Raw genomic sequence first — 24,920 nt, forward strand, 5'->3', positions numbered from 1 at the left:
TGGAACTGGTGATTGATGGACCAGGTAGAAGGATGGGTTTGGCTCAGGCTGCCATTTTGTATTTGTGGCGGGGATGACGACAGAACGGTAACATTCATGCCCATATGGCTGTCGCTTCGGTTGTGTTTATGAAAACGTGGGGAATGCCATTGTGCCGTTCATGGTGTTTGGGCTTCAAAGTTGTGCATTTGGGCGTTGTTGGAGCTGATCGGTCCGTGCTGCATTCTCCATTTTGCAAAGCAATGGCTTGAATGAGGGCACAGCACAGCATTCTACCTATCAAGTGCCTGGCTTCTTCTTGTTCTGCGTCTGCAGCTTTGCTTTGGTATCGTTGTGTGAAAGGGAAATCTTGTGACCATACTAAATCTTAAGTTTTGGCACTCGTGGGGAGCTGCAATCCATCTTGCCTGCAAGACGCACTGTCTGGAGTTGCTGAAGAAATCTCTTAATAGCCTCGGAGATATCTAATATTTACGTACACGGAGATGAGGCACTGTTCGCTGCAGGCGAAGCAGTCTGGCATCTGACTGGAGAAACCCTCGTGATCCCGACTTACCCCGGTTGGTGATTCCAACCATTTGTTCAAGGGAATAATGCAAATGGTGGTTAAGTTATCTTTACCTATGTCTGGCTGGCAATTGAAACCGAATGCTGGACAAGCTTAACGTGTGGAACTCCTCTCCAGGAGGATTCGTTTGTTCCTCTCCATCACTCATCTTTACCCGGTGGCTGGAGATAGTGATAGAGTGGAACAGATGGACCTTATTTGACACACACCCCGTTCATTTTTAATTGCTGTTTTTGCATGTGTACTGTGTTTGTTTGATTTTTAATCTCTCTTTTTTTCAATTGTTTGCTTCCTTGAGGGGCCTAGTTGGGTGGGAATGCAGGACAGAAACGTTCTAAGTACAATAAGTAGATGGATGGGCATTTTAGTTTGGAAATTAGCGTCTTAGGGGTAAACTTGGATATGGGCCCATGTTACTCTCTTGTGTTTCTGGGATTTCTCCTCCCCCCCCCTTTTCTTTCTGCTATTGATTAAAATGTGCCATTTACCTGCGCTTGTTTTTGCTGTCTTCGCAGTATGTCCCAATGCTTGCGGCAAACACGCGTGCACGGACCAGAACGAATGTTGCCACCCGGAATGCTTGGGCAGCTGCACGGCTCCGAACAACAACACCGCCTGCGTGGCTTGCCGCAACTACTACCACGACGGGGCCTGCGTCCCCACCTGCCCGCCCAACACCTACAAGTTTGAGGGCTGGCGCTGCATCACCCGGGAGACTTGCAAGGAGCTGTCTACAGCTGCCCCTGAAGATGAGAAGTTTGTGATTCATGATAATGAGTGTGTGCCGGAATGCCCTCCTGGGTTCATGCTCAATGACTCCCAAAGGTAATGCTTGCTCAGTTGAAGAAGCACGGGTCTGATAGACACATGAAAGGAGGGAAATTCAAACATCATACTTAAGATAATTCTCTGCTTAGGGTATAGCCAGCATGGTGGTGTCATTAAGAGTGGTGGACTCTAATCTGGAGAACCAAGTTCGATTCCCTGGTCCTCCACATGAGTGGCGGACTCTAATCTGGAGAACCAGGTTTGATTCCCCACTCCTCCACATACTTCTTTCTGCAGAGTGCTTTCCAGCGTTCTGTTGCGGGAATCTCTTAAATTGCTCTGTCCAAGAACCAAGTTGTGTCACTCAGTGGCCTTAGCTTATTTAATTATTTACTTTGTTTTATCCATCAAGTCGCCGCCGATTTATGGCTACCCCATAGGGTTTTCAAGGCAAGAGATGAACAGGCTTGCTGTTGCCTACCTCTGTGTAGCAACCCTGGCCTTCCTTGGTGGTCTCCTGTCCAAGGGCTAACTGGGGCCGACCCTGCTTAGCTTCTGAGATCGCATGAGAGGTCAGATCGATTTACTTACTGGATTTATAATCTGCCTTTCTCGGTGAGATCAAGAAAGGGCTCCATCGGACAACCGAGAACATTGAGAAATTGCAAAGTTTTAGCAGGCAGCTGCAAAAACAACAGATTCTTGCTGCTACTTCATCAGATGCTCAACTCTGGTGAGGTTATTTTTCCAGGCCCTGGAATGTTGCGGGTTTTTTGTGGGGGGAGGCACAGTGCCGCGCATTCCCGTTGCGACACCTGGCTTGCGAAGTCATCTAAACAAATCCTCTCTTTCCCCTGAAGAGCGTCTCCTTTGCATGCAGGTGCAAAGTTGTGATCTCTGCCCCTATCTAGCAGCCAAATATTTACCCGGACTGTGTTTTCCCCTCCCTGTTATCTGGACGTTTGTGTTTTCAAGCTGTTCAAAACAATCATAAAAAGCATAGCGGGCTTATCTTATCTCGTTGGTGTGAGTGAGCAGGAAAAGACCAGCCAGGAAGCGACAACTTGAGTGACTCCACTTTCCCTTCCTGTCTTTCTGGATGAATCCTGATAGTTGCCAGCAACGGGACTCAAAATCCTTGGTTCTGCACACACACACACACACACACACCCGTCTCTTGGCATGTATCATCAGTGCTTCATGTTGGAATCATAGAGTTGGAAGGGACCACCAGGGTCATCTAGTCCAATCCCCTGCACAATTCAGGAAATTCACAACTACCTCCCCCCCCACCCCCAGTGACCCCTAATCCATGGCCAGAAGATGGCCAAGATGCCCTCCCTCTCATCATCTGCTTAAGGCCATAGACTCAGCATTGCTGACAGATGGCCATCTAACCTCTTCTCAAAAACTTCCAGGTAAGGAGAGCTTACCACCTCCCGAGGAAGCCTGCTCCTCTGAGGAACCGCTCTAACTGTTAGAAAATTCCTCCTAATGTCTAGACAGAAAGGAAGAATTTTGTAACAGTTAGAGCAGTTCCTCAGTGGAACAGGCTTCCTTGGGAGGTGGCAAGCTCGCTTTCCCTGGAGGTTTTTAAGAAGAGGTTAGATGGCCATCTGTATATATTTATATGAACTAGAAGCATGTTGGTTCATGCAAAAACCCTGTGCGGGCAGCTGGCTTGCGAAATTACCGTGTGAGCCGGTCACATAGTCGCCGGTGTAAGCAAAACCGACAGGTCTGAGCCCTGAGGAGTTGGCAATCTGAATTTCCTCCTGGGGGGGTGGGGGAGACAGGCAGGCGAGAAGGTGTGTGCAGGGGGAGGAGAAATAGAAATTCAGGACAAGGATGCAGAAATCGGCTGTCCATGACGAAAGGGGAAGGCTACCACTGACCTCTGTGGCAGATAGCGAATATAGCCCATAATAGTAACATTGTAAAGTTGCATCAGTTTTGCAAGGAAGATGCTAGGTTCTGTTTCAGCGAATGGCCAATCCTCGATTTTGCCATCTCGAATATCCTCTTTTCAAGCAGATCGATATGGAATCTCTTAAATGTGTATGGGTACAGATACATAATTCTGGATCGATTGCCTGACCAGCAGGGTGAAGAGTTTCTTTCATTCTGAATGAGTGAGAACTTTCTATGCTGATCAGCAGCTTCCCCTGTTGGATAGTCCTCTGAAGCATAATTTAGCATTTTTGTAATTATTTTAACTTATGTTTTAATTATATTATATTGTATTATACATACTAACTGTTGGAAGCTGCCTTGATCCTGACTCGGTTGGGAAAGGGCGGGATATAAATTGAATAAAATGAATGAATGAATGAATGAATGAATGAATGAATGAATGAAATGAAGGGCCTGCCTCCTTCTCTCTGCCTAAAGCACATGCACCAGCTATGTGGCTTCTGCTTCATAAGAACATAAAAAAATCCATGCTGGATCAGACCAAGGCCCATCAAGTCCAGCAGTCTGTTCACACAACGGCCAACCAGGTGCCTCCAGGAAACCCACAAACAAGACGACATGGGAAAGTTATGCTGGAATCTGGTATCTCCTTTTTTGTTTACTCCATTGTGGATGTTTTCTCCTTGTCTAACAAGGCTCCACAGAGCATTCAGGGCCAGGGAAGAAGAAGATATTTTTTTTTTATATGCCGACTTTCTCTACCACTTAAGGAAGAATCAGACCGACTTACAATCACCTTCCCCTCCCCACAACAGACACCTTGTGAGGTAGGTGGGACTGAGAGAGCTCAAAGAGAACTGTGACTAGCCCAAGGACACCCAGCTGGCTTCATGTGTAAGAGTGGGGGAACAAATCCAGTTCACCAGATTAGCCTTCGCCGCTCATGTGGAGGAGTGGGGAATCAGACCTGGTTCTCCAGATCAGAGTACACCGCTTCAAACCACCCCTCTTACCCACAACATTGCTCTCTCCCCCCACCCTCACGTAGGCTAAGATTTTGCCTCCATTCTGGTTCTGTGTTTAGGCTGGAAGCAGAAGTTTGGTGTTTCCCCTCAGAGCGGTGAATTCTGGCTGACCTTTTGGTATCCCTTTCCTCTCTCCCCAGCATGTTCTGTAGCCCGTGTGAAGGACCGTGCCCCAAGGAGTGTTCGGGTGACAAGACGCTGACCATCGACTCCGTCACGGCGGCACAGATGCTACAAGGATGCACCGTGATCAACGGGAACCTACTGATCAACATCCGCCGAGGGAGTAAGTAGACATCCGGTCCCCAAGAGGGGGGTGGTGTATAAAGAACTGGGTGGGTCTGTGGAGCAGGTGTGTTTTATTAGTTGTGATTATGTGGCCTTGTAAACACAAGCGTCTTAGGGCACGTGTGTGTGTGTGTGTGTGTGTGTGTGTGTAAAGTGCCATTAAGTCATGGCGAACCCTTTTGGGGTTTTCAAGGCAAGAGACGTTCAGAGTTGGTTTGGGGAGGGGCCATGGCTCAGAGGTAGAGCCTCTGCTTGGCATGCAGAAGGTCCCAGGTGCTGAAGCATGAACACATGAAGCTGCCTTATACTGAATCAGACCCTGGGTCCATCAAAGTCATTTTATCTACTCAGACCAGCTGCTGCTCTCCAGGGTCTCAGGCAGGGGTCTTTCACATCCCCTACTTGCCTGGTCCCTTTAACTGGAGATGCCTGGGATTGAGCCTGGGACCTTCTGCATGCAAAGGAGATGCTCTACACTGAGCCACAACCCCTCTCCATGAAGCTGCCATAGGTACAATTGGTCCATTTGTCCATCAATGTCAGTATTGTCTACTCAAACAGGCAGCGGCTCTCCAGGGTCTCAGGCTGAGGTCTTTCACATCACCTACCTGCCTGGTCCCTTTAACTGGAGATGCCAGGGACTGAACCTGGGACCTTCTGCATGCCAAGCAGATGCTCTACAGCTCAGCCACAGCCAAATAGGTGTGCTTTGCATAATTTGATGACTGAATTTTGGATTAATTGACGGGCGTATTCGGCTGAATAGACAGCATTCTCCTAGCTGTGGAGAGCTTTTCTCTGGAGCACAGTAGAGAACGTTTCCTTTCCTCCGAGCGGCAATTACAGACTTTTCCTGGATGAAGAAAATGAATTCCTGGCATAACCTTGCAGGTGGATGCGGAGATAAAAGACTTGAAACGCAAATCTTGTAAGGGGGGAGAGGAGTTCTTTGCTGCTGCTGCTGCTTTGGGGCTTTTTGGTTTTTTGGTAAGCCTGCGTTTTTAAGTTGGCACCTCTTATCACCTAGACGTTGGGTGGCACGTCTGTGGATTAAGGAATTTGCCCCCCGGCCAGAAAATTTTCCTGCCGTGTACACGATGCCCTCCTTAAACGCTGGCGCCAGACTCTCCCAGCCCTGCTCACTTTGGTGCCGCGTCAGCCTTGTCTGGTGAGAGTCTCACCAATGTTTTGTAAACTGTTTGTTTGGGTTAATGTTTGGGGAAGATCTCAACCGACACTCAATTTTATAAGTGTTGCTCTTTTCTTTGGGTTTTTTTGTTTTGTTTTGTTTCCTTGGTTTGAAAGGCATTCTTCACCTCTGCAGAAGAGCCCAGGTCTTGATGCACTATGTCTGGTGTGTGTATTATGCCTGGCAGAGACACTGAGGAGTTGCAGCTTTCTCTTTCTCTCCCCCCTCTTTTCTCTTTCTCTTTTGCTCTCCTCCCTCTTTTCTTTTTCTGTTCCCCCTCTTTTTGTTCCCCCTCTTATCTTTTTCACTCTTCTCCCTCTTTTCTCTTTCTCTCCCCCTCTTTTCTCTTTCTTTTTTGCTTGCATCCCTCTTTTTTCTTTCTTTCACTTTTTTGCTCTCCTTCCTCTTTTTTCTTTCTTTTTTGCTCTCATCCCACTTTTGCTCTTTTCTCCTCCCTCTTTTCTCTTTCTTTTTTGCTCTCATCCCTCTTTTCTCTTTTGCTCTCCTCCCTCTTTTCTCTTTCTCTCCCCCTCTTTTCTCTTTCTTTTTTGATCTCCTCCCTCTTTTTCTCTTTTGCTCTCCTCCCTCTTTTCTTTTTCGCTCTTCTCCCTCTTTTCTCTTTCTCTCTCCCCTCTTTCTTTTGCTCTCCCTCTCTCTTTCTCCACCCTCTTTTCTCTTTCACTTTTGCTCTCCTCCCTCTTTTCTCTTTCACTCTTCTCCCTCTCTTCTCTTTCTCTCCCCCTTTCTCTTTCACTCTGCCCCTCTCTTTTTCTCTTTCCCTCCCCCCTTTTCACTTTCTCTTTCACTCTCCCCCCTCCCTTTGTAGCTGATCAGAGTTGAACAAATTGGTTGTTTCACACTTTCAAATCGTGTCTGCTAAGCGGGCACATCCTCTGCCTGAGTTGGAACAAAATGTCCAAGATAAAAAGATGGTGTTTAAAAGCTGTGATACATTTGGGTGGGGGGAGAGAGAAAGTGGGAGAAGAGACATTCCTTTCGGTCTGAGTCATCTGACAATCCCAGGAGTAACATTTATTTCTCTTTATGTGGTGTCATAGCAAGTTGCTGGGAAACTTAAATCTCTTCAAAGAAAAGAGCAGCTTTCTGAATAGGATTTTTTCTTATTATTTGCTCTGTTTCATCAAAATTTTCTTGAGTAGGCTATGCGGCTACACTTTTGAGCAACGTTTGGAGCCTTTTTCCAACTTAAGTGGCTATTTCTTTAAAGGAAGGATTCACGCACAGCTCAGTGGATGGGTTGATTTAGGGGAGGCATCCTCCCCAGTGATCCTAGGTTTTGTCTTGTTTATTGTACAACCCCCAAAGCGGTTTCTATGAATAGTTGTCTCATTAAAAAACTTCCACAAGCCTTTAAAATAAGTGTGAGTAAGTGCGATCCTGTGTCGAGTTAACCAGTCTTGAGTCCGTTGATTTCCATAGGTTTAGACTGGAGCAACTCTGCAAAGGATTTTACTTTAAGGGGCTTATGAAAAACAGTTGATAATAATGGGAAGAGGACCCCTTTTAGAGGGAATCGTAGAATTTTGCATCTCCTGTAAATAGGGTCGCCAGATCCGGGTTGGGAAATACCTGGAGATTTTTAGGGCGGAGCCTGAGGAAGGCGGGGTTTGGGGAGGGGAGGGACTTCAGTGCCATAGAGTCCAATGGCCAAAGCGGCCATTTTTTCCAGGGGAATGATCTCTTTCAGATGCAGATTTCTAGCTACTACCTGGTGGTTGGCAACCCTACCTGTAAAGCTGGGGTTCAGGACATGACTTTTGGACATGTTGCGGACAAGTCGGGACATGACTTACAGAATTCCCTGCCCATAGTATGTGGTGGTTGTAAGAGCAGATGGCTTCTAAAAGACCGACCCCAAGATCATAGGTATTGTAGCTCCAACCCAGAATGTGGAACCTCCATGTTCAGAGACAGCAGATCTTGGAATTACTTGATCCCAGCTTCTGAGCTTTCAGGGGCTTCTACGGTTCCTGAAAATCTCCGATGCAGCAAGAAGTTTCTGATACTTTTGTCAGGACTGAAGCAGAACACATGCCAGCCAGTATAGGAAGACTTGAGCAAGTATCTGACTTGAGGGGAGGGGCTGTGTATCGGTGGAAGAGCCTGTGCTTTGCATGCAGAAGGCCGCTGGTTCAATTCCCAGCATCTCCAGTTAAAAGGAGCACGTCATACATGACGTGAAAGACCTTCAGCTGAGACCTTAGAGAGCTGCTGCCAGTCAGAGTATTCCTTTTATTTTTATTTCTTTATTTTTCAATTTCTACCCCGCCCCTCCTCAGCAATGCTGGGCTCGGGGCGGCTCACGGCAAGTTATAACAATTAAAACTAGGGTTGTGCAAAAAAAACCTTGTGCAATAAATAAATAAATATTCGGCTTTTTTGGGAATCTCCTATTCGGCTTCGGGCAGCTCCCCAGGTTCTGGTGTTCGGAAAATCCAGAACCCAAAAATTACCGAAATGGCTAATTTTGGGTTTATTTTCGGTTCGGGTATATCAGTATGCACAACCTTAATCAAAACATCAAGGTTATAGTTAAAATTCTCAACATTTAAAAGTTCTGGTGGCACCCCGTAAGCATTTCATTACATTGGCAGTTTCCAGCTAAATGTTAATAAACTAAAAAACCTGGATAAGAGGGAAGGGAGGGAGGCCAATCAAGATGGAAACCATCGCTGTCCTCAACCGTAGGCCTGGCAGAACATCTCAGTCTCACAGGCCCTGCAAAATTGCATCAAGTCTCGCAGGGCCCTGGTCTCAGGGCTAGAGAGTTCCACCCATCCGGGGCCACAGCCGAAAAAGCTCTGGCCCTGGTCGAGGACAGCCAGGCACTCTTTGGGCCAAGGACAACCAGCAACTTGTTCCCTGATGAACACAACGTCTATGAAGGGAGACAATACTATATCGAGTAGACAATACTGACCTTGATGGACCAAGGCTGTGATTCAGTATGGGGCAGCTTCATGTGGGCTTTTTCGGCTAACCATAATATGGCAAAGTTTACATCTGTCATGGAGCCAGAACGGCTGTTTCAGGTTCCTGAATCCCTGATTCTTGCAACAGCGGTCTCCTAGTAGCCCCCCTCTCTCTCAAGACTGGCTTTTTCTGTTGCCCTGATCACTGTCATGGAACAGCCTCCCAGAAGGGGGAGAAGTCAAGCCCCTTCACTTGGGGGTCTTCTGGCAAGGCTGCAAAGAGAAGCGTTTAAGAAAGCGAATGGGGCAGTTTGAAGATTATAGGTGTGGGCTCTGGTAACGATGTGTTTCAGACAGTCAAATAAATGATTGATTTTTGTATTGGTTGTATTATCATTACCTGCCCCAGGGTCTTAATAGTATTGGGAGAAAGGGGGGGGGGGAAATACGCTAGATAAATATTCCTAGATATACAACGTGTATATGTAAAACACCACCTGTTGAGAGCTCAGAATTTGGAGCGCAACATTTGCAGAGAGTGTGTATTTGAAGAGAAGGCAATTGTCAAGTCAAGGTTATTGATACAGTCTATTTGACCAGCCAGACGTTAGTACATCAAATTTTCTAATGTGATAAGGCTGTAAAACTGTTACAAATTACAAAAAATGATAAAAATCTGGTATTAATAAAATATAAAATATTAGTGCATAACACAAAAGTAGGTTTACCATCTTAAAATTACTAAAAGTATAAAAGAACGTAACAGGGTTTTTTTTCCACCCTATTTTTGCATATTTTAATTGCGATGGTACAAAATTTGGCAGTGGGGAGCTAAGCTTCTTAGACAGGAGAAGCTTCTTAGACAGGAACTCAACCGTGTCAGCGGCAAGATTTGTTTCAGTCCTTATATCCCTCAAACACTAGATATATGCCGCTCAAGATCAATGGATCAAGGAGCTTCTAAGGGATAAAAGGAAAAAAGGAAAGGAACTCAACCGACTTGTCTGGGAATCCGCTGATCAGGGGAGCAATGATACGAGCCCTGTGAACAATACACACTGGATAGTTTCAGCGTCACCACTCCTGGTATAGCCATTCAGATCTTGGAATCTTCTTGTATTTTCCATCTAAAACAGCCGATGGCAGGGCTTTACATCTGGCTAAAGTATAGGCCTTCCTATAAGTAATGAGTTCCAAGAAGGCAATTGCGTTATGGTGCGCAGTTCTAGCAGTATTTATTTTCATCATGCTGCCGTTCTTGCTTTCAAGTGCAAAAGCAAAAAACGTCTCGTGGGTTGGTTTGCCGAGCGAACAGGCTTTTCACCCCATAGAGAAGGCAACCACCAGTATTTTCTGTTTGCTCCGTGAAAAGGACAGCCTCTAAGTTGCCTGTTTCCCCCACCCGCTTCCGTTCTCGTTTCAGACAACATTGCCGCGGAGCTGGAGAATTTCATGGGCTTGATTGAAACGGTGACGGGTTACGTGAAGATCCGCCATTCGCACGCGCTGGTGTCACTGTCCTTCTTGAAAAACCTGCGGTATATCAACGGAGACGAGCAGCTGGATGGGTAAGTGTGAGTTTGCCGCTGAATGATACTCTATTGCCCCCCCACGTTTCGAACGCAGTACACTTGGAAATACCCCCTAGAATGAAGCCAAAAGAAATCTTGCAGCCTGCTTCGAGGGAAAGACGGCCAACTTGCATACTTAGAGGGAGAGGAGCCGTGCATTTCTGCTCCGCTGTTTGAATGTTGCCTTAGCAAAGTCGTTGGGAACGTTTTCTTGACCTCTGTAGGGCTTAGCTAGGCCTCTAAGTCTAGCTAGGCCTCGGAGCACAGTATGGAGAGAGTGAAGCAGGGAGAGGTTTTCTCCCTCTCATAATACTAGAACACAGGGAGGGTGAGAAATTCAAAACAGATAAAAGGAAGTATTTCTTCACACAGCGCATAGTTGAATTGTGGAACTCCCTGCCCCAGGATGTGGTGGTGACGGCCAACTTGGAAGGCTTTAAGAGGGGAGTGGACATGTTCATGGAGGTTATCCATGGCTGCTAGTAAAAATAGATACTAGTCATGATGCATACCTATTATCTCCAGGATCAGAGGAGCAGGCCTGTTATATGAGGGGCTGTGGAACACAGGCAGGATAATGGTTCTGCAGTCATTTTGTTTGTGGGCTTCCTAGAGGCCCCTGGTTGTCCACAGTGTGAACAGACTGCTGGACTTGATGGTCCTTGGTCTGATCCAGCAGGGCTTTTCTTATGTTCCTTCCTTTGTTGACACCTTCGTCATCTCTTGGGGTCCCTTCACCGTCAGATGCCCCCGTTGCAGTACTCAGAAGCCCTCTAGCATGGCAGCAAATTGTCCGGCTCTGACGGTCACGATTGTTTCTATTATCGCTATTGTCATTATTCATTTACACATGCGACTTACATACAGTCAGTCAGAACAAGATCTAGAGCAGGTCTCCTTAAACTTTTTCCACTCGCAACCCGTTTTCACCCGAGAAAGTTTTTACGCAACCCCTGGTATATAGGTATATAAAACAGATACACAAATCAAACATTTACTGATAATAAATCATAAAGAAATTTATTTTAAAACAATTCTTTGGTATTTTTTGTGACACCCCCCCCCCCACATTCAGTTATGCGACCTCATATGGGGTCGCGACCCACAGTTTAAAAAGCTTTGATCTAGAGCATGATCTGGAACAAAGTTTACAGCAAACGAAATTTTTGCAGAATGAGAGTTGTTCCGCTGCTTCTCCATACTGCTGGGTTGTTATAAATGAATGAAGTGCTGTCGTTTTTAACAGATGTTTTAGCCAATTTATAAACTGTATTGATTTTAAAGCGTATAACAATGTTGTAAGCCGCTCAAAAAGGACGTGGGCAGAATCGAGCGGGTGCAGAGGAGAGCGATGAGGATGATCAGGGGCCTGGTGTCCGAGCCCTACGAAGAAAGGCTGAGGGACTTGGGAACGTTCAGTCTGGAGGAGGTTGAGTGGGGGACATGACTGCTCTCTTTAAGTATTTGAAGGGCTGACACTTAGAGGAGGGCAGGGAGCTGTTCCTGTTGTCAACAGAGGATAGGAGTCGCAATAATGGGTATAAATTATGGGCAGAAAGGTACCGGCTGGACATTAGGAAGAGTTTTTTTGCAGTAACAGTTGTTCAGCAGTGGAATCAGCTACCTAAGGAGGTGGTGAGCTCCCCCTCACTGGGGGTAGTCTTCAAGCAGACAAACACTTGTCAGAGATGCTCTAGGCCAATCCTGCAATGCACAGGGGGTTGGACTAGATGACCTTTACAGCCTCTTCCGATCCTATGATTCTATGTGTGTGGGCAGGGTAGCGGTTCTGAGGGGCTATCCCAAAACCATCTGGTTGGCTGCAGTGGGAAACAGGACGCTGGACAAGATTTACCTTCTGTCTGCTTTGGCGGGACCAGTCTTGCATTAAAAAAAGAAAGCAAAAACGTTAACGGGTCACATCGGTTTGAACCCCTTTCTCGCTGTGGGTTTTTTAAGGGAAAATGCAATGCTTCTCCCCCCCCTCCCCCCCCCGAATTCCTTTCGGATACAAGTTGTGAGAACAGTTAATAAACAAGAAGTTGGGAGAGCCGTTTGCTCAGCAAGGTGATAGCGGCAGGGCCGTGGGAAAGGTTTTCTGTGTGTCTGATTTATCTGGCTCGAAAGGATTATGCTGCAGCGTGAGATGGGTTCCTTCTGCGAACCCTCCTTCTTTTCTCAGGCTGCTCCTGGGTGAGCTTTAAATTCTTAAAATTCCACAATGCAACGGAGCAAAGTTGGAAAGGGCAGCTCTTGACTTCCCTTTTCCTTTAAACGAAATTTTAAAACATAAACACCCCACCCCAGTTTCCCTTTCCATATCGTTGGCCTTTGTACATGGGTTTTGGGGGAAGTCCCGTGGGCAAAGATGTCTCTTTGCTTAGGATCAGGCCCACCTCAATGCAAATCCCCATTTTTCTGTTGTTTTGCTTTTAGATTGCCCATCAGACCCTTGCGAGTGGTCGACAGAGTTTTAATGGCATCCCGAACAAAGCCGCTGCTTCTGTTACCTCGCCATCGTGGTATAATGGTTAAGAGCGGTGGATTCTAATCTGAAGAACCGGATTTGATTCCCCACTCCTCCCCCCGAAGCCTGCTGGGTGACTTTGAGCTAGTCACAGTTCCCTCAGAACTCTCTCAGCCCCACTTGCCTCACAGGGTGCCTGTTGTGGGAAGAGAAGAAGAAGAAGAGTTGGTTTTTATATGCCGACTTTCTCTACCACTTACGGAGGAATCAAACTGGCTTACAATCACCTTTCCCTTCCCCTCCCCACAACAGACACCCTGTGAGGTAGGTAGGGCTGAGAGAGCTCTAAGAGAACTGTGACTAACCCAAGGTCACCCAGCAGGCTTCATGTGAAGGAGTGGGAAATCAAACCCGGTTCTCCAGATTAGAGTCCGCCACTCCTAACCACTGCTCTTCACCACTACACCACGCTGGCTCTCAGAGGAAGGGAAGGCGATTGTAAGCTGCTTTGATTCTCCTTGAAAAGCAGAGAAAGTCGGCGTATTAAAACTAACTCTTCTTCTTCTTTTCATCCCGTATATATGTTTGGCTGGCGGTGTGGGGTTAGGGGATTCAGCTTAAAAGCAGACAGTTGAACTTGTGTTACAGTTCGAGGCAAAGTTAGGCCACTGTGCCCAGTATAGTCGCCTCCGTCAGGCAGTGAGTGTGTGAGAGATCGGGCAAAGATGTTTCCTGGCCCTGCTACCAAACCTTAGAACATAACATAAGAAAATAAGGAAAACCGTGCTGGATCAGACCAAGGTCCATAAAGTCCAGCAGTCTGTTCACACGGTGGCCAACCAGGTGCCTCCAAGAAGCCGACAAACAAGACGACTGCAGCATTATCCTGCTTGTATTCCACAGCACTAATAGAATAGGCATGCTCCTCTGATACTGGAGAGGATAGGTATGCATCAGGACCTGTATCCATAACAACATAAGAGTTGAATTTGGGGCTTTTGTGCACACCGCGCATGTACAGGAGCCTTCCCTCCTTCTGAGGTACAGCGCCGGCTCCCTTCCCTCCGTAGCGTGAGAACCTGCGATCTTCTGACCCCGCTGACCAATGAAACGGGGCAGCCGGCACGAATTCTCAAGCTTGTCAGCTTGGCGTATTTATTCAAGGTTTGATTCGTCTCCCTCCTTCTCTGCTCCCCCTCTCCTAAAGGCAGTGGGAAGCTACTTTCGACCACTCGCCAGGCTGTGGTAATGTTTAACAGCGAGGTTTCTTGTCCTTCACAAGACATTTGTAAATGAATGTTTTACTTGGCCGCACATTTTTGGGTGAAACTGGTTGGGGAGGCAGACAACAATGTTTGACATTCCTGCCTGATCGCCTGGAGGCGACCCTTTGCTTGTCATAGGTGATTGGGTGAGGGCCTGTTTAGAAGAAGGGGAAAGAGGAGAAGAGGAGTTGGTTTTTATATGCTGACTTTCTCCACCACTTAAGGAACAATAATAGAATAGAGTTGGAAGGGACTGCCAGGGTCATCTAGTCCAACCCCCTGCACAATGCAGGAAATGCCAAACTACCTCCCCCCCACACCCCCAGTGACCCATACTTCATGCCCAGAAGTTGGCCAAGGTGCCCTCCCTCATGATCTGCCTAAGGTCATAGAATCAGCATTGCTGACAGATGGCCATCTAGCCTCTGCTTAAAAACCTCCAGGGAAGGCGAGCTCACCACCTCCCGAGGATGCCTGTTCCACTAAGGAACTGCTCTAAGTGTTAGAAAATCAAACCGGCTTCCCTTCCCCTCCCCACAACAGACACCATGTGGGGTAGGTGAGGCTGAGAGAGCTCAAAGAGAACTGTGGCTAGCCCAAGGTCACCCAACAGGCTTCATGTGGAGGAGCGGGGCATCAAACCCAGTATTCCAGATTAGAGTCCTTCACTTCTAACCACCCCTCTTAACCACTACACCACACTGGCTCTCTAGCAGGCACTTGCAAGAAGAGCGCTGTTTGCTGAATCAGGCTAAAATCAATTTATTCCACCTGGGATATCTGGACAGGTCTAGGTGGTTCAGAAGCAGAAGGCCCAACAGTGGCTGTTTCATCGCGGCCAACCCTCCCGCCCCACTTTGGGGCTTTGCTGGATTACGCAGGCCTTTTCCGACTGTCAGAGGTCGCCTCGCTCTCCTCCCCGCGTGTTTCCGTGCGTTTTCCAGATGCTGGCTGAAACAGCGCCCAGAAAACACGGGTACGACGCGCGGAAAGGTAGAGTACTTTGAGTGTAGGACCTAGGATCTTGGAGACCCAGGTTCGAATCCCCCCTCTGCTGTGGAAGCTTGCAGGGTGACCTTGGGACAGTCACATTACTCTCCACAACCCACCTCGCAGGGTTGCTGTGAGGATAAAACGGAGGAGACGAGGAGGAGGATGTAAGCCGATAAAATGGAGGAGAGGAGAATGACGTAAGATACTTTGGAACCCCACTGGGGAGAAAGGTGGAATATGAAATAAACAAGTAAATTAGTGTTTTTTGCAGCATTTTTTCAATAGGAGTAAAAAAAAAAGAAAAGACATATCTGGAGGTGTCTGGCTTTCCAGCATGGTGTAGTGGTTAAGAGCGATGGTTTGGAGCGGTGGACTCTGATCTGGAGAACCGGGTTTGATTCCCCACCTCCTCCACATGAGCAGCGGATGCTAATCTGGTGAACTGGAGTTTCTCCACTCCTACAACATGAAGCCAGCTGGGTGACCTTGGGCAAGTTACAGCTTAGATCTCTCTTAGATCTCTCTTAGAGCTTAGATCTCTCCTAGATCTCTCTCAGCCCCACCTACCTCACAGGGTGTCTGTTGTGGAGAGGGGAAGGGAAGGTGACTTTAAGCTGGTTTGATTCTTCCTTAAGTGGTAGAGAAAGTCAGCATATAAAAACCAATTTTTCCTCTTCTTCTGTCTTGGGGACAATTGCGTTAATTTTGGGGTGACAGGACAGCAATGCAAATAACAGGTATTGGAAAAAAGTGTGGAATCGTTGGTATACTCTAACTTGTGTTTTGAAACATTCTCTCCTTCCTTCTCTCTCTCTCTCTTTAGGAATTACTCATTTTACGTGTTGGACAACCAAAATCTGCAGCAGCTGTGGGACTGGGGCCATCACAACCTGACTATCCGGGAGGGGAAAATGTACTTCGCTTTCAATCCCAGACTTTGTACGACTGAGATTCACCGGATGGAGGAGGTTACAGGAACCAAAGGCCGGCAAGGCAAAGGCGATATCAACTCGAGGAACAACGGGGACAGAGCCTCCTGTACGTAAGAAATTTCGCAGAGGTGTTCTTTTTCTGTTATTTCATTTTACGGCATTTACATCCTGCCTTTCTGCCCTCAAGAGCCACGTGGCGCAGAGTGGTAAGCTGCAGTTCTGCAGTCCAAGCTCTGCTCACAACCTGAGTTTGATCCTGACGGAAGTCGGTTTCAGGTAGCCGGCTCGAGGTTGACTCAGCCTTCCATCCTTCCGAGGTCGGTAAAATGAGGACCCAGCTTGCTGGGGGTAAAGGGAAGATGACTGGGGAAGGCACTGGCACCCCCCCCCCCCGTAAACAAAGTCTGCCTAGGAAATGTCGGGATGTGATGTCACCCCATGGATCAGGAATGACCCGGTGCTTGCACAGGGGACCTTTACCTTTCTGCCCTCACAAGGACTACCGGGGCGGCTAACTGATTGAAACCGACATAATAAAGTCACATTTAAAAAAAAAAAACATTAAAATCAGCCCTCCACAAAAAGGTCATGCCAGTAAAACAATTCAAAACAGGGCCATAATACGGACAAAGAAATAAAAACAGCAATTACAACACTGGGCAGGAGGGAAGGGGTCACTGAAGAAACGTCAAATGAAACAAAAATGTCTTCATCCGCTGCTGGAAGATGGCAATGGAATCTGTGCAGGGATAATCTTGAGATGAAGAGGCTTATTTTTGCCAGTACCAGTTTGAATAAACTGTGTGTTCTGCAATAAGATGGATGTAAAAAATTGGGGAGAGAGCCAGGGTGGCGTAGTGGTTAAGGTGTCAGACTAGGACCTGGGAAACCCCGTTTCGAATCCCCACTCACGCCATGGTGGAAGGCCAAAGTCCCATCACTGTATAAAGCAGCTCTGTTTGCAGAAGGAAGAAGAGTTGGTTTTTATATGCCGACTTTCTGTACCACTTAAGGAAGACTCAAACCGGCTTACAATCACCTTCCCTTACCAACAACAGACACCCTGTGAGGTAGGTGGGGCTGAAAATGCTGTGACTAGCCCAAGGTCACCCAGCTGGCTTCATGTGGAGGAGTGGGGAAACAAATCCCGTTCACCAGATTAGTCCACCGCACCAAACCACCACTCTTAACCACTACGACACGCTGGCAGTTAGTGCGACCGCTTTTGCCTGCGGAAGGTCCCCAATCAATCCCCGGCACCTCCAGTTTAGGATCAAGTAGTACGGGATGTGAAAGACGTCAGCCTGGTGATCCCATCAGTTTCCTGAGTGCTGGTTGAATTTAGGAGGAAACTCTTACAGTAGTGGTCACACGAACACATGACGCTGCCTTATACTGAATCAGACCCTTGGTCCATCAAAGTCAGTATTGTCTACTCAGACTGACAGCGGCTCTCCAGGGTCTCAGGCAGAGGTCTTTCACATCACCTACTTGCCTAGTCCCTTTAACTGGAGATGATGGGGATTGAACCTGGGCCTTCTGCATGCCAAGCAGGTGCTCTACCACTGAGCCACACCCCCTCCCCTCTGTTGTTCTGCGCTCTCCCCCATCCCTCCCTCCCTACGCCAAACCCGTGAAGCATCCTGTCCGAAACACGCATCATCCCGATGCCGTGCTTTTGCTCCCCTTCTCATGGCTGCCTTTGGTTAACGGTGCTACCTTTGTTCGTCTGTTTGTAGGCGAAAGCCAAATTCTGAATTTTGTCTCCAACACCACCATGAAGAATCGGATCATGCTCATCTGGGAATACTACCGCCCCAAAGACTACAGAGATCTTATTAGCTTCACTGTTTATTACAAAGAGGCGTGAGTATGCATGTTCAGGAAACCCTGTTGATGTTATTGGTGGTGGGGGGGTTGTGGGTGGGGGGAATGGCCTCTGATGGAGTAAAACATATTTCAGTGCTGTCAAGTTGCAACTAACTTATGGCAACCCCAGCAAGGTGCTTTTCAAGGCAAGTCAGAATGCCCCAGATGGCTTTACCAAATATATATATATTCCTTCCATTTTAGTCATGTTGAGTAAGGTCTGGTCTTCAAAAGCATTTCCTTCACTCCAAAAGAGAAAATCTCATTGGAGATGTGAATTTCATTGAAGAGTGAATTTCATTGGAGATAACACACACAAGTGTTTCCCCTAATATTTTCCAGTCTTTCTGTTTGGAAACATTTCTAAACTTCCTCACAATGGGGGTGGGGGAGATGAATTTTTTTGATTCTCTCCCACCCCCTCTGCCACATGGTTATTCTCCATTCCAGTTTCCCCTTCCTCTCCTAGGATTGCTTGTGTCTTCTAGTAGTAAGTCTTTTCACTCCCTGGTCCCAAGCTTTCTCTGCATCCATAATACCATTTCCTCCCCCAGCTTCAGAGATGTAACCCAGTTTTCGTCTCTGGAAGTTGCCTGCTCCTGTCTTGTTTTTCCTTCCCTGCTTAGTATCAATCAAGTTTTATTTCAATACTATTATCAGCTCTGAATAAAAATCAAAGTTAGGTGAAAATAATAAAATAAAAGAATTAAAGCTGATGATTCTGGGAAGGATGATTTGAAGGAGAGGAGGAAAGATCTTCTATGGGGAAAGGTTTTCAGTTACCCGTTTACGAATCCCACTAGACCGGAGGCAAAATTTGGCTACTTGAGTGGTTATCTCCCAAGAGGAGTCTGCTAAAAGAAGGGAAACTTTAGCTTCTTCCGATCTCCCAGGAAAGGATGACAATATGGGGAGAATGTACTGTGATCTTATGTATTTGTAGAAGGGAGCCTGCTTAGTATTTCTTTGTCTTTTCTTTGACCCCCCCCCCTTTCTCTTCCCGGCTACGGGCTTGTAGTTGCATGAAATTGTTGGCCCCAAGAGAAAGTAGAAAGAACCTGTAGTTTGTAAGAAGGAAAAGCTGACCTCAGAGATCCCTTTGCCTTTCAGTAACAGCTGAGGTTCCCTGCGATGAATGCCTGTGTGTAATAAGCTATCAAGTCCCTTCTGATTTATGGTGGATCCTGAGAATTAATGACCTCCAAAATTGTCCTATCATTAACAGCCTTGCTTCAGGTCTCGCAAACTAAAGTCCGTGGCTGTCGTTATTGAGTACATCCATCTCACGTAGGGTTTTCCTCTTTCCCTAGTGTTATTGTCTATATGCACTGGGATTCTCCGTTCTGTCCTTCTATATCAGTGGTTCCCAAAGTGGGCAGTACCCCACCCCCTTGGGGGGATTACCTAGGGGGGCTCTTAAGAGGCAAGGGGCAGCAGGGGGGCTCTAGAGACAGGCCCCTTCAACTGTGTTGTTCACTAATTTACAATAGATCAAGCTATGGTACCATGCTGGCAAATTTGGTGGGAACTATCAGACTTTTTTCCCCAGACTTTTTTTTCCAGAGCTGGTACCACTAGATCAAGTTTCTCAGTTTTGTTGAATAAATTTCAACTAAAAAGTTTTAATTTGATTTTGAATAGATGCGCAATTAATTGTTACCATTTTGAAACCCCTGTTTTGAACAATGCTTTTTATAGGGTAGGATAGGGGGCCCTAGGGTTGAGTTTGTGGAACCAAGGGGGCGGTGGCCCAAAAAGTTTGGGAACCACTTTTCTACATAAATCAGTTTTATAGGGCAAACGCCAGTATGAGATATCTTCCCCCCACCCTTTAAAGTTTTAAGAGCAGCTTGGTTACAAGGGAATAAAACTTAGGGCCTCTTGGGTTTCTCCGTTTCAGACCCTTCAAGAATGTGACGGAGTACGACGGGCAGGATGCTTGCGGCTCTAACAGCTGGAATATGGTGGACGTCGACCTGCCTCCTGGCAAAGATGAGAATCCTGGGATTTTACTGCAGGCCCTTAAGCCATGGACTCAGTACGCCATCTACGTCAAGGCAGTCACGCTGACCATGATGGAGAACAACCCCGCTCAGGGGGCGAAGAGCGAGATCGTCTACATCCGCACCAAAGCGGCAGGTAAAAAGGAAATAAGCGCGGCTGCGTTTGGTGAGAAGACACCAAGCAGAGTGATTCCTCAGTGGAACAGGCTTCCTCGGGAGGTGGTGAGCTCGCCTTCCCTGGAGGTTTTTAAGCAGAGGCTAGATGGCCATCTGTCAGCTATGCTGATTCTATGACCTTAAGCAGATGATGAGAGGGAGGGCATCTTGGGCATCTTCTGGGCATAGAGTAGGGGTCACTGGGGGTGTAGGGGGGAGGTAGTTGTGAATTTCCTGCATTGTGCAGGGGGTTGGACTAGATGACCCTGGTGGTCTCTTCCAACTCTATGATTCTATGACACAAAGGTTTTGTGTCTCCCTGTGATGTCACTGATTTAGCAAGTTGGCCCGTCTGCCCATCAGTATGGGGAGGGGCTGTGGCTCAGTGGTAGAGTATCTGTTTGGCATGCAGAAATTCCCGGGTTCAATCCCCAGCATCTCCAGTTAAAGGTACGCTCTTAGGGCCAGGGACCACCAGTAAATTTTCGTCAGACGATCTTAGTGTCCTTCTGGGGGTATACCAGGAGAGGCGGTCCCGAAGATATGAGGTGCAATAAAGATGCAAACACGGAACACACACACTGAAAAACAAGTTGTAGAATGCATTCGTTGACTTGTGTAGAACGTGGTTGAGGTTATTCTAGTGGCTAGAGTGCCACGCAGTGAGCATTCATGCAGACCTGGGCCACTGCACCTGCGCAAGATCATCCCTTGAAATATCATCGCTAAAAATGTGCTGTATGTTGAGCAGACGTTGGATAACAACAGTTTTCTCTTTTGTGTTCTTGATGGTGATGATAGATTAGCACGCTCCAAGGTATCACTCGACGCCCCAGTGAACACACGTGTGTGAACGTGTGAAACCAGTTCTGTAGCCCCGGTTTCTTCTGACTTCTTGATCAGTTTGTGTGTGTGTGTTTATGGATTTGATAGTCATGTTTGATGGCCAAAGAGAGGCTGTCTTGACAAGCAGATGGGGAGATTTGTTTATTTATTTTATCATCTGGCTCAGGGGTGTCAAACTCAATTGTTACGAGGGCCGGATATGACATAAATGTCACTTGGCCGGGCCATGCCTCGCCAGCCCAGATTGAGAGTGGGTGGGCGCCTGGCTTGCAGTCTGTTTAAGAGCTCTCAAGGAGTCGGAGCTGGCCCTTGGGCCTTATGTTTGATGCCCCTGATCTAGCTTTTTTTCCCCTGGTGGGGACCCAAATCACCTTACAAAAGAACAAAAAAGATTTCTCTCTTACGCTTTCCTTTCTGCTGTACCTTTCCCTCCCCCTCAGTGCCATCCATCCCTCTCGACGTTGGCTCGATATCCAATTCCTCCTCGGAGCTGGTGGTGAAGTGGAGGCCCCCAACCCTCCCCAACGGCAACCTGTCTTACTATATTGTCCGGTGGCAACAGCAACCCCAGGACAGCTACCTTTACGAGCACAACTATTGCGCCAATGGTAAGGCCGGGAAAGCTGCTTCTGCATCCCGCATCTTGGAAGTTCAGGTAGCGCGAGATGCTAATCGCGGGTGACCGCAAGTCACCCAGGCTTGGCTTCTGCATGGAGGCAGGAGAGGAGGCGGTAGACGTGGATTGTACTATTTCAGGCTGCCGGGGGAGGAAGGCATCCTCACATCGGTGTGTGTGTGTGTGTGTTTTCAAAGGAAGAAAAAAAATTCTGCGGATAAAAAAGGAAACTGCACAACCTTCCAGCCAAGCACTCTGGTGTGCTTAGTTTTTGAGTTGTGGTGACAATGATTTTTCTCCTCCCCCCAAAAAAGGTCTGAAGCGGTACATTCTGTCCTACCACCTTATTGCACTCTGTGTGTTACCTAGGGGTCTCGCACTGTCATCCGATAAGCGGAAGAGACGCTCGCGAACAGGTTTTGCGGTGGAGAAATGGAAAGTGCTCGGCCACTTGTTTACTTGATTTATTTGTTTATTGAAAACAGGCTGCCTTTCCACCCTAATACAGTCCCCTGGATGATGACAGTCGAGGCACTAAAACTTTAAAAACAGCACTGAAACAGTGAATATATATATATGTTTAACAATACAACAAGAACATGCAGACTTACAAACCTGGGGATGCGTTTGGGCATAAAGAAGCTCGTACAAGTTCCGCCGCCCCCTTTTTCTCTGTTGCTGCTGAAGCTCTTGTTGTTGCACTCGTGCAAAGGCTTGACTGCCTCCTTTTATTTAATTTTTTTAAATTAAAAAATGCACACAAAACATAAACATGCACATACAAATTACTAAATTGTTATGGAACTTACTTTGATGACAATCCATTTATCGCTTACTTTGGCTCACCACTTGCTGGTTTCTAATTATATTTACACCTTGCTTCGATTCTTACATTCCATTTCTTTTCCTAATTGGCGATTAAGTAATTTAAAAATATTTCTCCCTTTTTCATACAATTCAGAGATTGATCTGTTAATGCACAAATGATTGTACTTTGGCCATGGTTCTACAGTAGCATCTTAAAGACTAACCATTTCTGGCAGGGCATGAGCTTTCGTGAGTCACAGCTCACTTCTTCAGATACAGCTAGAATGTGAGTCCATCTATCCATCTGGTTCTTCCTTAAGTGGTAGAGAAAGTCGGCATATAAAAAACCAACTCTTCTTCTCTTCTTCTATCCTTAAGTAGAGAAGAGATTCACTCGATTGAAGAAATTCTCTCTTCTCTACTGAAGGACAATCCATCTATCCTTAAGTAGAGGAGAGATTCATTCTTCTCTACTGAAGGATAGATGGACTGTCCATCTGTCCTTTAGTAAAGAAAAGATTCACTTAAGTAGAGAAGAGATTCACACTTCTGTAGACATCTATCTTTAAGCAGAGAAGAGATTCACTCTTCTGTACTTAAGGATAGATGGACTCACATTCTAGTTGTATCTGAAGAAGGGAGCTGTGACTCATAAAAGCTCATAAGCTGCCAGAAATTTTGTTAGTCTTTAAGGTGCTACTGGACTCTTGCTCTCTCTTGGCGGTGGAAGTTGTGGCACGTTCTTCTTTGTGCCAGTCCCTGCGCCCCTCCATTACCTCTCTCCCCCTCCCCCTCCCGATTTTTGTTTTATTCTTCTTCTCCTTCTAAAGGTAAAGTCCCCTTTCGGAGACACTCTGATGGGACTTTTGATACGGAGGAAGCCACCGAGCCGACCAAGCCGCAGGGATCCGAGGGAGAGAAAGGACATTGCTGCAACTGTCCAAAGACAGAGGCAGACAAGCAAATGGAGAAGGAGGAGGCTGAATACCGAAAAGTCTTCGAGAACTACCTCCATAACGCTATCTTTCTCCCCAGGTGAGGCAGTCCCGTAATGGCGTGTTTCAGCAACGACCCAGGTTTTGTTCCCTTTCACAGGTTTGAAAATGTGCCGCCCAAGCACATCGCTATCTTCCCACAGTCCTTTTTCCTTTCCTTTTATCCCTTAGAAGCTCCTTGATCCATTGATCTTGAGCAGCATATATCTAGTGTTTGAGGGATATAAGGACTGAAACAAATCTTGCCACACCCATGGTCCTTTTGGCAGTCTTCCGGCACCAGTTACTTCCTGCTGTTCTTTTTGCCTTTCCTAACGCAGCGTGGTGTAGTGGTCAAGAGCTGTGGAGAATTGGGTTCAATTCCATGATTCTGTGGCTCAGTGGTAGAGCATCTGCAGTGGCGCAGTGGTAGAGCATCTGCTTGGCTTGCAGAAGGTCCCAGGTTCAATCCCCGGCACCTCCAATTAAAGGGACTAGGCAAGTAAGTGATGTGAAAGACCTCAGCCTGAGACGCTGGAGAGCCACTGCCGGTCTGAATAGACAATACTGACTTGGATGGACCGAGGGTCTGATTCAGTATAAGGCAGCTTCATGTGTTCATGTGTCTTACAGGCAGCATATATGGTCCTAGCTTTGCCCAGGTTCTCTTCTTGCCTTTCTTTTGGGAAGGGGCTGTGGCTTCTCCTTGGCATGCAGAAGGTCCCAGGTTCAATCCTCGGCCTCAGACCCTAGAGAGCCACTGCTGGTCTGAGCAGACAATACTGACTTCGATAGACCAAGGGTCTGGTTCAGTATAAGGCAGATTTATGTGTTCATGTGTTCACATGAAGCCTGCTGGGTGATCTTGAACTAGTCACAGTCCGCCACTCATGTGGAGGAGTGGGGAATCAATCCCAGTTCTCCAGATTAGAGTTCGCTGCTCTTAAACACTACTCCACTCTGGTCTGCGTGTTTGTTGGGTGATATTATTACTTAATATTTATTATTATATTGCTAAAGCTGCCCAAAAGTTCCATAGGCTTCACCCTCCAACCCCTAGTACATGTCCCTCGCTAGTCCTTTCTGTTTCTCCTCGGTGCGAAGTTCTCTGTCAGGCTCAGCGGGTCGCTGACTGACTGTTTCTTTTTTGGCCAGGCATGACCGGAAGCGGAGGGACTTGTTCGGAGCCGCGAATGTGACTCTGGGCGCCAAGGGCAAGAATGCGACGGCCCCGGAACGCTCGGCCAACGCCTCGGAGGCGGAAGAGGGGGATATCGAGTACCCCTTCAGGGAAAGCAAAGTGGAAGGCAGAGAACTGACCGCCATCTCCGGCTTGGAGCCGTTCACCGTCTACCGCATCAACGTCCACAGCTGCAATCATGAAGCTCTGACGCTCGGCTGCAGCGCCGCCAATTTTGTCTCGGCCAGAACCATGCCTAAAGGTAACACCAACTTGACTGAGCATGCAAATTGAGGACGGTGACTTCCTTTATAGAGGCAACCCATCTCTTGCTGGGTCTTCCTCTTTTCCTGCTGCCTTCAGCTTTTCCTAGCATGATCTCCCCTCTCTTAAGAATACAGTGTTTTTTAAAATAATAATAATAAAACACTTCTGTCCTTATTTGTGCTGAGAGCAGCTCCAGTTGGCAGGGCTCCATAGAGCAAATGATACATTCACAAATAATGGGGTTGGGCAAAGCTATGCCTCAGGGCCCCGTTGCCGTCCAGGCTAGAGA

The 24,920-nt window shown here is 47.2% G+C and overlaps 1 protein-coding gene across 1 annotated transcript in view; it reads left to right on the top strand.

The window, feature by feature from the left end:
* IGF1R (insulin like growth factor 1 receptor) overlaps nt 1-24,920 on the top strand; it is a 166,440-nt gene that overhangs the window by 123,232 nt on the left and 18,288 nt on the right. The window contains exons 3-11 of the mRNA XM_056865839.1: nt 1,084-1,393; nt 4,416-4,561; nt 10,109-10,253; nt 15,805-16,019; nt 17,653-17,779; nt 19,683-19,921; nt 21,228-21,395; nt 23,041-23,245; nt 24,340-24,626. Of these exons, the coding sequence (XP_056721817.1) occupies nt 1,084-1,393; nt 4,416-4,561; nt 10,109-10,253; nt 15,805-16,019; nt 17,653-17,779; nt 19,683-19,921; nt 21,228-21,395; nt 23,041-23,245; nt 24,340-24,626 (1,842 nt within the window). The remainder of the gene's footprint in view (nt 1-1,083; nt 1,394-4,415; nt 4,562-10,108; nt 10,254-15,804; nt 16,020-17,652; nt 17,780-19,682; nt 19,922-21,227; nt 21,396-23,040; nt 23,246-24,339; nt 24,627-24,920) is intronic.

Source organism: Euleptes europaea, chromosome 20, assembly GCF_029931775.1.
Source record: "Euleptes europaea isolate rEulEur1 chromosome 20, rEulEur1.hap1, whole genome shotgun sequence".
NCBI classification, from domain to species: domain Eukaryota; kingdom Metazoa; phylum Chordata; class Lepidosauria; order Squamata; family Sphaerodactylidae; genus Euleptes; species Euleptes europaea.